The sequence below is a fragment of the Mirounga leonina genome, unplaced genomic scaffold (genome assembly GCF_011800145.1).
Source record: "Mirounga leonina isolate KUSES-001 unplaced genomic scaffold, KU_Mleo_1.0 Mir_150, whole genome shotgun sequence".
Classification (NCBI taxonomy): domain Eukaryota; kingdom Metazoa; phylum Chordata; class Mammalia; order Carnivora; family Phocidae; genus Mirounga; species Mirounga leonina.
The window spans coordinates 29567153-29580204 of record NW_023270374.1 but is presented as its reverse complement, the minus strand read 5'-3'; the positions used below and the strand labels follow the sequence as shown (position 1 = coordinate 29580204).

Sequence of the window (13052 nt, the reverse complement as noted above, 5' to 3'; positions counted from 1 at the left end):
TATCCCTACTTTCCAAAGTGGACCACCTGAGAATTTTGAGAATAGTAGGAAACTCACTGCATAAATGAGTGGTGAGTTGGCCTCCAGACCTCCTATGTGAAACCTAAGACAAGTAACTAATATTACTGAAATAAATCTCGAGGACAAGTTTCTATATTATGACTTATGTCACAAAGAACTGATAAAACAGAGCTTCCTCAAAATATCTAGAAAATGAAGTGAGTGGCCTTACCACTCCCGCCCCAACCTGAGGATAGAAGATTCTCAGATTCTGGGCCATGGCCCAGAAAACCAGACACTTACCCTAAAGTTGCAAACAAATGACACCAATAAGTTTTTCCTAAAGAAGTCCTACCAAGAGTAAAATGAGACATTCACCTAGGAAAGACAAAGACCCCCAAAGAGCAGGGAGACGTCCCATGTTCAGCTGGCAGTGAATCCAGCTCATGTGAAGCCATGAGTCTCAAGTTTGTGTCTGTTGCTCTAGCTACATGAAGAACAGTAGAAAACTATGTAATAGCCCCAAATCTCATCTAGCCATACAAGAAGTCCAGAATAAGAAATAAGAATAGCTCTGGGTTTGACACTCTTCCAAGTTAGCGATAAGACTCCAAGCCAGTAACCTAGGCCTACCCACTATTTCCAGGTACCTGTCTGCTAGTACAAAAGGAAACATCTGCTCTATAGGTAACTGTAGCCTCACTACGAAGACCTAAATTTAGGAGCAGTGTCCAAGTTTCTAAAGCTAAGAGAAACAGGATCATCTTTACTAAAAAATAAACAGAAAGGTCTACACACCAGAGATTTTCCTTTCCCAATGACCTGAGCCGAAGGCAGACGCTTAACAACTGAGCCACCCAGGTGCCCCCTCAACATTTTCAAAAAGAACTTATGATCTTCAGAAAAACTGTTCTTAGAACAAGGGCTGGTGAACTATAGCCCATGGGTCAAATCTGGACTACCACCTGTTTTTGTTGAAATTTTATTGGAACACTGCCATGCTCATTCATTTATACATTATCTATGGCTGCTTTCTCTACATCAGCAGAGTTGAGTAGTTAGGACACCATATAGCCCACAAATTTACTATCTGGGTCTTTATCAAAAAAGTTTGCCAACCACTGCTTTAGAAGAATATTACATTTTTTAAACTACATTATATTTGAGCAATGAAAACCCTAATCGATTTTAAAAGATGATTCACTCTTCATTCCATTATGCAAATAAAAAGGAGATCAAACTGATAGGCGGGCGCCTGGGTGGCTCAGTTGGTTAAGCGACTGCCTTCGGCTCAGGTCATGATCCTGGAGTCCCGGGATCGAGTCCCGCATCGGGCTCCCTGCTCGGCGGGGAGTCTGCTTATCCCTGTGACCTTCCCCCCTCTCATGTGCTCTCTCTCTATCACTCTCTCAAATAAATGAATAAATAAAATCTTTAAAAAACAAACAAACAAACAAAAAAAAAAACTGATAGGCAAAAAGAGAAAGGTTACTCCTGACTTATCTCTAGCAAAGTGGTAAAAAGTTTCTTCTGAGTGTCACTTTTTATAAAAACAACTAAGTAAACTTGATGACAATTTTGTGATCTGAATTAAAAAAAAAAAACAACCCTGATACTTCCAATAAAGGGAGAGGAGATCATACCTCCCAATACTTAGCACTGAAAATATTCAGCTCCCTAAGACACTGTTGGCCAGGAGAACTCTAGTACTCAGTTCAATATCCTCTCCAAAGAATGCACACACACTCTTGAGAAAACAAGCTAATGAACAAGGTACTCATGTTCTCAAAAGGGAAAAAAAGCAAAAGCCCAATTAACTCAAATGCCATTGATACTTTTTATCAATACAAATGAATTGAGCATGGAGAGGTGGTAAGAGTACAAAAAGGAAAGAAACACAGTGACAATACTACTCATCAAACTGTCCCATGCCCAAAGAAAAAGGCCAGTAAATTAGTCTCCTACATGGAGTGACAAAAGCATTAAAACTATTACACCATTTTAGAAGAGCCTGCTTAGACACAAATAATATGCTAATCATGGCCAACTACTTCCTATTACTACTTCTCTTTGAAATCAATAAATAATAAGCAACTAATATTTAATTCACACCTAAAGTAATGTAAGGACTGCACCAGGTACTGTGGAAGCCCAAAATATGTACAACCTAATTCTTGCCTTCCAGATGGTTAGCTGGGGAAATGAGACACACACATTTTAAAAGATAAACAGTGAAGACATAAAAGAGTGACACAGGAAGTAACACACTGGTTCAGAAAAGGTATGATCACTGTGGGTCAGGATGGTCAAGTAAGGCTTCTTTTTATAAGGCAGGATTTAAGATGAACCAACAAAAGTGAGATGTGGACAACTAGGAGAGGGAGAAGAGGAAGAAAAAGAAAAGGCCAGGTGAAGATGTGGAAAATCATTAAGGAGTCTTAAGGGAATGTGTAATTTATGAGTCTGACCAATGAGCAGGGCTCATGCAGAATTAGCAGCAGATAATCTGGCTAGATTATAGCCAGCATTTCACACAAGGCAAGGAGTTTATATTTGATCCTACACATCACAGTTCTCAATGAGATTTTTTTTTTTTTTTGAAGATTTTATTTATTTGACGGAGAGAGACACAGGGAGAAAGGGAACACAAGCAGGGGGAGTGGGAGAGGGAGAAGCAGGCTTCCCGCAGAGCAGGGAGCCTGATGTGGGGCCCAATCCCAGGACCCTGGGATCATGACCCAAGCTGAAGGCAGATGCCCAACGACAGAGCCACCCAGGTGCCCCTCAATGAGATTTTTTTTTAATTCAAATTTTACAAAGTAATCTTCTAAAACTCTTTAAAAAAATTTTTTTTGGGGGGGACACCTAGGTGGCTCAGTCAGTTAAGCGTCTGCCTTCAACTTAGGTCATGATCCCGGGATCCTGGAATCCAGCCCTGAGCTAGGCTCCCTGCTCAGTGGGGAGTCTGCTTGTCCCTCTCCCTCTGCCCCTCCCCTCTGCTCATGCTCTCTCTCACTCACTAATAAATAAATAAAATTTTTAAAAAATAATTTTTTTAAGTATACTCTATGCCACATGCGGGGCTCGAACTCATGACCCTGAGATCAAGAGTTGCATGCTCTACCGACTGAGCCAGCCAGGTGCCCCCAAAGTAAACTTCCTTCTAAATTTAAAAAGTTAAAATTTATAGAGTAGTTTTTGGATGATTCAAAGTCCCTCACCAGCTGATAAAGAAAAAGCTGTAACAAGAACTTTTCCAAAAGGAAGCCTCTTTGCCTCTTTCAAAGATATTAAGAAATCGCTAAAGACAGGTTTTTCTTAAAGGAAATTCTCATGAATGGATAAGAAACTAATTAATGCTTTCTTCTCCATTATTTTCTCTATTTCCCAAACTCTTTACAATGACATACAATCTTTTAGAATTGGAAAAAAAAAATTTTTTTTAAGATTTATTTATCTGAGAGAGAGAGTGCAACATGGGGAAAGCACAAGCAGGGGAGAGGGAGAAACAGACTCCCTGCCGAGCGGGCTTGAACCCAGGACCCTGAGATCATGACCTGAGCTGAAGCCTGACACTTAACTGACTGAGCCACCCAGGCACCCCTGGAAAAAAAATTTTAAGCCCACATAAGGTACTTATCACATATTATGATATTTAAGATCTTTGTCTTAGAAGATAGGAGAAAAAAATCAGTAACAAACTGTTAACATAATCTTTTGGCCTACTATGAATTTGCCCATAATTTCAAGTCTGCTTACTTCAATGTCTTCATTCTCTCATAGGAAAGATTCATTTTAAGGTAAACACTTAGGTGCCTAGAAAAGAATTATGATAGGCAAAAGTATGTTTTTTGAATGGAGGGGAAAGGTGTCATAGCATTTTAATATCTAACAGCTATCAGATCTTAGAAAGGAAACCAAAAGCCTTTAGTGAACACATACTTGTTAAAAACACTTAGTAAGGGGCACCTGGGTGGCTCAGTCGTTAAGCGTCTGCCTTCGGCTCAGTTCATGGTCCCAGGGTCCTGGGATCGAGCCTGCATCAGGCTCCCTGCTCAGCAGGAAGCCTGCTTCTCCCTCTCCCACTCCCCCTGCTTGAGTTCCCTCTCTCACTGTCAAAAAATAAAATCTTAAAAAAAAAAACAAAACTTAGTAAACATTATATAAGCCCATCTCTCTTATCATTCATATTAATACATTCTTTGAACAGTAATGAAAGTTACTTTTCAAAAGACTAACAATGAAATCAGCTCCTATTAATACAAAAAAGTAACATTTATGAATATTTTATTATGATCCTGATAACAGGCCAGACAGACAGGTATAGCTTACCTTGGTACAAAAAGATTTTGCAGGTGTTTTAGTATACTTTGAACATATAGATTAGGCTCTTTAATAACTGGCAATGGAATAGAATCTTTCGGCAATACTAGAGCCATAATCCAGTCTGTATATACATCAACACAATATTTTACAGTCTCTCCATCCAATGGAAGGGTCAGTCCATAGCAAATTACTTCCATCGTCCATTTCACCTAAACAAAAGAAAATATACATACAGAATTATCACACATCCCTACTATATTTCAGTAGACTGATTTAAAATATTTACCTCTTTTATTACCAAAAACCTCTCAAGTGACAGTATATTCATCTCAACTATGTATCATCAGATTTATTCTCAAGAATGTACTTTCCATGGATAAAACATACTCAGACAACATTTCCTAAGCAAAATATTTAAGAAGAAAATAAATTATTTATTTCTAAATATTAAGCCCATGTTGGCTTTTACCCATTAGACATTATTATTGTTTGCTATGTGAAATAAAAAGCAATTACGGGCCATCTTGATTTTCCCTAGAGGCTGGAGGCACAGAAATAGAAAATTTTAGCTATATTTCTTCTTTTAATTTGTATACAGGTATGTGTGTCATTTAGGAAATCATATACATAAATTCAATCATATTCCATTTCCAGATTATGCAACATTAACAAGCAACAGGAAGGAATATTAACTGCTCAACTCTTATTCTGTGACTTTTTCTGCCAAAGAAAATAATTAACATGGGAAGGTAAGAACAAACACAAGTGAGAAGGGACTTAAGCTGGGTAAGATCTTAACAAGGCACTTAGCTGCACTAAATGAGTGCTAGCCTCTTGACCCATCTGCATTACATCATAGAGGCTGAGAGAACTTGCCTAAGAAACTGCCAAACCATTGCCTGCAGTCATGAAGAATGAATACGATATGAGCAGAAAGGGAAAATAGCATAATTTACAAAAGAGGATGAAACAATATTCCAGATACTGTAGACTGGAAAGTTTCAGTGAATGCCAGACAAAACCGTGGGACAAAATTACTAAGCAGATGATCAGTGAGCACTTACAAAAAGGAAGCATGATCACTAGGAACCAGCCTACTCAAAAAGAACAAGTCATGCCAGACAAGCTTCATTCCTTTACTAACAGGTTACTATGAAGGCAGTGGACAATTGCATAACCCTGGCAATTTACAAAGCAACTTTCATAAATATCATCTAACCATCAAAATAACCCTGTGTGAGAGGGTACACTATCGTCACTTTATAGATAAGAAAAATGACACTTAGGAAGATTAAGCAATTTGGCCCAAGTCACTGGTGTGGAAATGGTAAAACTGAAAACTTGGGCCCTAGTCTTCCAGCTAGACATCTGAAGCTACTCTCACCATACTATCAATAGCCTTGTCTGGCTAGGGGGACCTGGGTTTTAGCAAGAAATGTGGTCAGATGCAGGATATCCTTTGGACAGGATGGAGACCTATGGCCCAGAGGAAAGTAGAACAGCTGTTTTTATAAGTGGTTGAGACACAAGATGAGAGAACACGGTGGGTTAATGCAGGAAGATCATTTTGAAGAAGGTGCCCAGTGGCATGCCAAAGGCCCTGCTGAGATTTGTAACTTAGGAAAAGACAGAAAAACAGATTATAGGCTGACCATCTGTAGATATCACAAAGCTAAAATGGACAGCTAACTTGTTAGATAGAAATTCAGGATTCAAAAAGACTTTAGCAGTTTAAAACAAAAGTTGAATCTAATAAGGTAAATACATGTACAGAAAATTTTAAGCTCAAAAACAACTACAAAGACTAAGGGTAAAATTACGTAACAACAATGTAACATAGATAATATAATACAATATTATCCGCAACAGTGATAAACTTTAAAGGCTTTAACACCACAGTGAAGCTGGGACAAATATAGGAGGGTGGGAGGAATTTAACCACGCATAAGAAAGGATTTTAAAAGGGACTGCAAGTCCGTAATTGTCAGATGAAAAGACAAAGGAGAAAATATCTCCGGTGATATCTCCATAATAGTTCAATTGTATAATTCTAGAGGGCACTGGATTCAAGGACTATTCTCTCGTATCTTTTTAAGGGTGGGGAAGGAGAACGAACAAGAGTGCAGCACAGCACCTCTATCCACTAATGTGCCCTCTCTTCCCAGGAGATAATTACAGACCCACCAGGAGGAGAGTGCACCAGGCCAAGCGCTGGACCTCAGGGTAAGTCTCTGCTAAGGTACTCTGAAGAGAGAAAAACGCTCCTCAGACCGAGAGGCTTCATCCTCCAGCAACCCATGGCCTGTGGAGGGTAAATAAACTGCCTTTAGAGCTATAAGCTTAGGCTTGTATCCAGTCTTCCATGTAGATTAGGTCTAATCTCTCCTTCACCAGAAAGAAATCAAAAAGTAAGGGGGAGAAAAAGTGGGCCTGGAAAATAAGTTAACCTGAAGTCTGAAGGCTGTACTCCTCAAGTACAGAGACAAAGTTCTAATCCCATATCTTAGCCAGACATCACACTAGCAAATTCCTGTATCCCTTCATTATCAGGGTCCCTTCATGACCTGCCCCTGAAAACTTCACTTCAGCCCAGTCACCTGAACCTAAGATCAGAGGACCACCTCCAGGCCAAGCCACTCTAGGAGCCCTTATCTTCAGGGACAGCAAACACAACCCCCATTCCAACCACTTGGGCTCATAGCCATATGCGCTTAGCTGCTCTGCAGCACTCTTAAATCTGAGAGTCAGGTAAGGATAGGCAGACATGGAGACACAGGAGGGCCTCAAGTTCAGTGCATATGTGAAGCCTGAAAACTTGACACAAGACAGGCCTTCAGTTAGAGGCCATACTGGAGTAGCAATGAAGACCTTCCGAACACACCTCTGAATAAAAATCTGAAAACTGGGCCCAGAGCTTAGAGGCAAGGGCCTGACACTTAAGCCTCTGTCTTGGGCACACAGCTCAAGTAGAGAGTTGGGTCTGGCTAGTAAGGAGCCAGCAGCACAATGGTACAACCTATTCCTTGACCCCCACAAACTCTCAGCCCCAACCTTCAACCCAAACAAAGGTCAAAATTTTAAAAAGTTGTACTGCATTGGACAGAAACCCATTAAAAGGACAATGTCAAATAAATTCTTCAGTAACAAAATTATGTTTTCACACAGTAGAATGAAAGGAAGAAACACTTACTTCTTTGTCAGTTTTTAATAAACTCTCACTACCAGCCACTGAAGGGGTACCTAAGGCCTGCCCAAGGGGATGGACCACTGCATTTGCCACCTCTCGCCCAACGCTCTCTGGATAGCTGTGCAGCACACTCGTGTGGCCCTGATCATTCTGAATCACCAAATGCAGTGACCTCCACTCAGAGTACATCGTGCCGCTAAAGGACTATCCAAATGGCACCTGAAAAGACAAAACAGAATTACTGTTAAATTACACTGTTGCAAATTAATAAAAATAAGTAAAACACAGATTTACCCTACACGGTAAGATAAAGCAGCTACGAACACACTGCCAAATAGACTGAGAAAAAAATACATCTAAATGTTTTGAGAATGTCCTAAAACAACCTCATGGCAAGATCAGGTAGGAAGGCAGATCCTGGGAAGCAGCTGTCTGAGCACCTCCCCAAAAGAGCCGCAGAAGCCCTGGAATGGAACTGGGACAGATGCCACTGTGCAGGGGGATAAAATTATCTGATTTGGTACTCATAACAAGAGGGAGCCCTCCTCATTCTATGTTCCAGGATAGAAAAAGATAGCAGAATGAAGCGCCCTAAGTAGGAAAGGAAGACAAAGGAAAGAGTTTACTCCAAGATCCAGATTTTTCAGTCAACAATTTCCAACTACCTATTACATGCTAGAAACATACCCCTGCAATTTCCCATCAATGTCCTCAAATCAGACATAAAATTCTTTGAGACTATTTCATTCCCTGCAGCAGTGACACACAAATTTCTAACAACAGTGTAGACTGGAAGTCACGGTGTTCTTCAGAAAATATATTAAGAGCTCCACTCACTGAGCATTTACGTGCTACTCATGCAATCATCAAAACAACTCAATGAATAGGAGTGCCTGGATGGCTCAGTAGGCTGAGTGTCCCGACTTTTGGTTTCAGCTCCGGTCTTGGAATCCAACCCCACATCAGGCTCCACGCTCAGCAGGGAGTCAGCTTGGGATTCTCTCCCTCCTTTTCCCTCTGCCCCTCCTCCCACTTGTGTGTGTGTGTATGCATGCATGGTCTCGCTCTCTCTCTCCCCGCCTAAAGATAAATAAATCTTGAAAAAAAACCCAACTCAGTGAATATTAATGAACGTTATCTCTATTCCACAGATGAAAAAGCTGAGACAGAGAGGTTTGCTACTTACCTGAGGCTTCAGAGCTATAACATGGTGGAGCTGGGTTTGAATCCATATCTGTTGGGTTCCAGGGACCATTCTCTTAACCATGGCATGTACTACCTTGTCCCTATCCTATACATTCTCCATGCATGTACTGCTTCACCCTGTGCTGTATATTCTCCATGAAATGATCTATGTCTACCATACAAATGAAAAACTTTCAGCCACAGAAAACATATCTGTATGAATACAATGTAAATGTTACAATCATAAACACCATGCTCATGAAGAGAATCAAGGATGGTTAGCTCTTTCCAATTAATTTCTGTTAACTTCCAACTTCTACTTGTTCTGAAATCTGTATGCCCAGCCAGCAGAGTTTAAGCAAAATACATGGGTACACTTAATCTTTAAAAAGTTCTATCCCTTGGGCGCCTGGGTGGCTCAGTTGGTTAAGCGACTGCCTTCGGCTCAGGTCATGATCCTGGAGTCCCGGGATCGAGTCCCACATCGGGCTCCCTGCTCAGCAGGGAGTCTGCTTCTCCCTCTGACCCTCCTCCCTCTCATGCTCTCTGTCTCTCATTCTCTCTCTCGCAAATAAATAAAATCTTAAAAAAAAAAAAATTTTTTTTTAAATTAAAAAAAATAAAAAGTCTATCCCTTAAGCTAAGTTTTCTTCACACTGGGAAAGACTAGCATTGTTCAATTTTATCTTAAAAAAAACCTCATCCCAACTCAACAAGTATCAGTATTTTTCAAGAGGATATGGCATTTGAGAATTATAGGCCTGCAGAATGACAACGAAACTCCTCAGCACGAAAGTCAAAGTCATTCACAGACTGGTCCCAAGCTACATTTCTTTCACATTTCCATACAGAGGAACCCATCACCTTCTCTTCCCCTCTTGCATACCTCCCACCCCCAACCCTGCTCAAACTTCTCATCCTCTTTGGGAATCTGATGAACTCTGGGCCCTGGTACCTTTCGGTACCCTATGAGATCTGATGTCCTCCTCTGGACAAAAAGGCCCTGAAAATGGGAAGGCAAGAGAGATGGGCCAGCATCTAACAAGGTACCTACAATGTGAAGGAAGGGTGGATTCGACTATTAAGATTGCCTCAGTTTCCTTGGGTTTATAAGGAATTTCCCCAAGGATATTCTGGTGCCCTCCCCAGCCCTCCCAAAATAATGGAAGGGGAAAAAGGGAAAGTTCTGATAGGGAGCCATCCCCATCAGGTGACAATTTATATTCCCACGCCACACATTTTTTTCTCACCTCTTCTAGTCAACATATATGCATACATATACATACAGTGCATACACAGTATAATACACATATACACACCATACATAGTCTCTTACGTAAATGCACAAGAATATTATACCGCAGGGACTTTTGTTTTAGTGTAGTTTTTTTTTTACCTTTTTCATTTTATTTGGCTTCATGTCCTGTCCAAATAATTCACTTCCCTAGACAGATAATCCATGTTGACAACCTAACATTTCCTCTTGTGTTTCTCTACCCTAACTCAATCATGTTAAAATAATATACATACTTGCATAGATAGGCATTGTATACTTTTCTCTGTTTTTTTTTTTTTTTCCATTCAACAATGCCTCATGAACATCCTTCCAACTAATAATAGATTCTTTTTAATGACTGTGTAACATTCCATGGCATGGGTGTGGTATAACTTATTCAACCAGTCTCCTAATGATGTGTATTTACTTCAGTTCCCATTTTTTTGTCACCAGGAAATGATGCAATAAACATGTTTGTTCATATAAACACTGGCCTTTTAATTTCTATGGAACAAGTTCCCAAGAATGAAACTATTGGGTCAAAGGGCATTTGTTTTTGTTGTTAATAGGTCTTGCCAGATTGCTTCCCAAAAAAAGCTGTAACAACTTCCATCTACATTAGGAATGGATGCGAGCCTTTCCCTCCTCTCACTCCCCTTCTCCTGCCAGGAATTGCTTGCTTTTTTCTTTCTTTCTTTGCCAGTTTGATAGGTATGAAGTGAAATTTCATTGTTCTAGTCACATATTTCCATTTTGCAGCTTGAGTATGGCTTAGGTGGTTTCTGCCTCTCATCTCCTCTATCAGTGTTTTTCAAACTGTGGGTCATGAAATAAATGTAATGGGTAACACTTTTGTTTTTAATTACATGGAATAAGATATACAATAAAGGCATCACACATAGTAAAGGTAAGCAATATTCTCTGAAACTTGTTTCACTTTTCATAAATGCATATTTCTGGGTCACAGTGTAAAATACATTTATGATGGGACTAGGTCCAAAAGTGTGAAAATGTAACCCTCAAGTGTTTATGTAGTCTCCCAGATTTCCTGCAAAACAACTGCTTATTTCTTCACACTTAAGTTTTATATTCATCTGGAATTCACTTCTCTGTAAGTGGTGTAGGAAAGGTGCAATTTATTTTCTTGTAGATGTACAGTCAATTGTGCCATCATCGTCTATTAAAAATACATCCTTTCCCACCAAACTGAAACACCAATTTGTCATATACTAAATCCTCATTTATAAAGGAATCTACTTATGGATCTGTTCCATTCAACTATTTATCTATTCCCATACCAATGCCATAATGATTTAAATTCAGTGGCTTTATACAATGTTTTAAGATCTGAAAAGGAAGCCCCCTCCACCTCCCCTATTCTTTTTCAAAACTTCATTGGCTGTTCTCAGAGCAAATTATTATATATGTATTCTTCTATATAAAATTTAAGATGATTTTATACAATTAAAAAAATAAACAAAACCTTGCTAGGAATCTAATTGAGATTGATTATTCCACCTTCCCAGCCTCATCTTCTACTGACACTTTCCAACACGCGTACCCTTCCCTGCAGTTATGGCCAAAAGGACTACTGACAGATCACTCAAACCCAACAAGGTTTTTCTGCTCGAGCTACTCCCACTGATTGCACTGCCACACCCCACCTTGATCCACTTTATGAAGTACTACTCCTTCGAGGAACAGCACAAATGTCCCCCCTTTGGTAAGGCTTTTCTACCCTCCTCAAATCACCCCTCCTCCATGTGCGTATTTCAGGCTGGTCATATCAAGCTTCACATTAACTTATTTGTTAGCCGTGTAAAGATATCTTCGCCATAAGGGTATCAACCTTTTCTGAATGGAAACCTCACTTCCTAAATCTTTGAGTAATTCCTAGCATGCAGTAGATAGTAAATAAATGTTTCAGAATGTTAAGGTTTACCAGTGGGAAACAGGAAGACATCAGAAAGTTCCCTTTATTCCACTGAGATGTCCAAATTTTGCATGCCACACACAAATAAAATTGGAACATGTCCATTTGTTTTATGCTATTAATTTTTTTAAGATTTTATTTATTTGTTTGAGAGAAAGAGTGAGAGAGCGAGCCCGAGAAGGGGGAGGATCAGAAGGAGAAGCAGACTCCCCAATGAGCAGGGAGCCCAACGCGGGGCTTGATTCCAGGACTCCCAGATCATGACCTGAGCCAAAGGCAGATGCTCAACCAACTGAGCCACCCAGGTGCCCCTATACTATTAGTTTTTTAAAAAGTAGTTAGATGGTTTCCAAATATCTAAAGAACATTTCATTAATATTTAGCATGCATTCCAGACAACACACTATTGGAGGATAAAAATGGTTTCAAAGAAAAATAAAAAAAGAAAAGTTAGCTTTCAAACTCCATTGCACACGTAAGAATCATGGAGGGGGGACAGGGGTGGTGGTGGTGCTGCTGCGTATCTCCAGGCCCTATCAATAGAAACTGAAATTCTGTATAGGTCTACATTGGGACCTGGGAATAAGCATTTTTAAGAAACAGCTGCTATCCCTCCCAATTCTGAAAAAAGACAGTATTATTCTTTAAAAACAACAACAATACTGTGAAAGACCAATCAAAACAGGTTTAATAGCTCTTAAATTCTTAAAAACTTAAATGTAAGAAATTTTAATTCTTTAAATGTATTTTTAAATAATTAAATGTAAGAAAATGAAACGTGTAAAGGAGAAAGGTATAGAAAAGATACAGTGAAAAAGTTTAACTTAACTATTAAAATGTATGTAACAGAAAAAAACATGCTAAATTTTAACAAAATATACAGACAAAAAGTATTAAGACAAAGATGTGTTATAATTACAGGCAAATTAAATAAAACAATGAAGAGAAAATAACATTAGAAACAAACATGAATAAAAAAAAACAAAGCAAAGCAACAAAGATATTGTTTTGTACCTATTAAACTAGCAAAACAAGTGATAAAACTCAATTCTGATTAGGAGATAAGGCCAACAAGACACACTCAAGAATTTAAGTCAATGGTTTTCAATACAGAAGAACTGCCGCCTAGAGGGCATTTTAGAAAT

General features: G+C 39.3%; 1 protein-coding gene across 3 annotated transcripts in view; it reads right to left on the bottom strand.

The window, feature by feature from the left end:
• Positions 1 to 13052, bottom strand: part of RALGAPB (Ral GTPase activating protein non-catalytic subunit beta) — an 83482-nt gene that overhangs the window by 62709 nt on the left and 7721 nt on the right. For 2 of the 3 annotated variants that reach the window (XM_035006304.1, XM_035006306.1), the window contains exons 2-3: positions 7517 to 7732; positions 4333 to 4535 (exon numbers count right to left, since the gene is read on the bottom strand). In XM_035006304.1, the coding sequence (XP_034862195.1) occupies positions 4333 to 4535; positions 7517 to 7702 (389 nt within the window). In that variant the 5' untranslated portion in view covers positions 7703 to 7732. Of the gene's footprint in view, positions 1 to 4332; positions 4536 to 7516; positions 8473 to 13052 lie in introns of those variants that run through there. The other variant, XM_035006305.1, reaches the window with a different exon arrangement.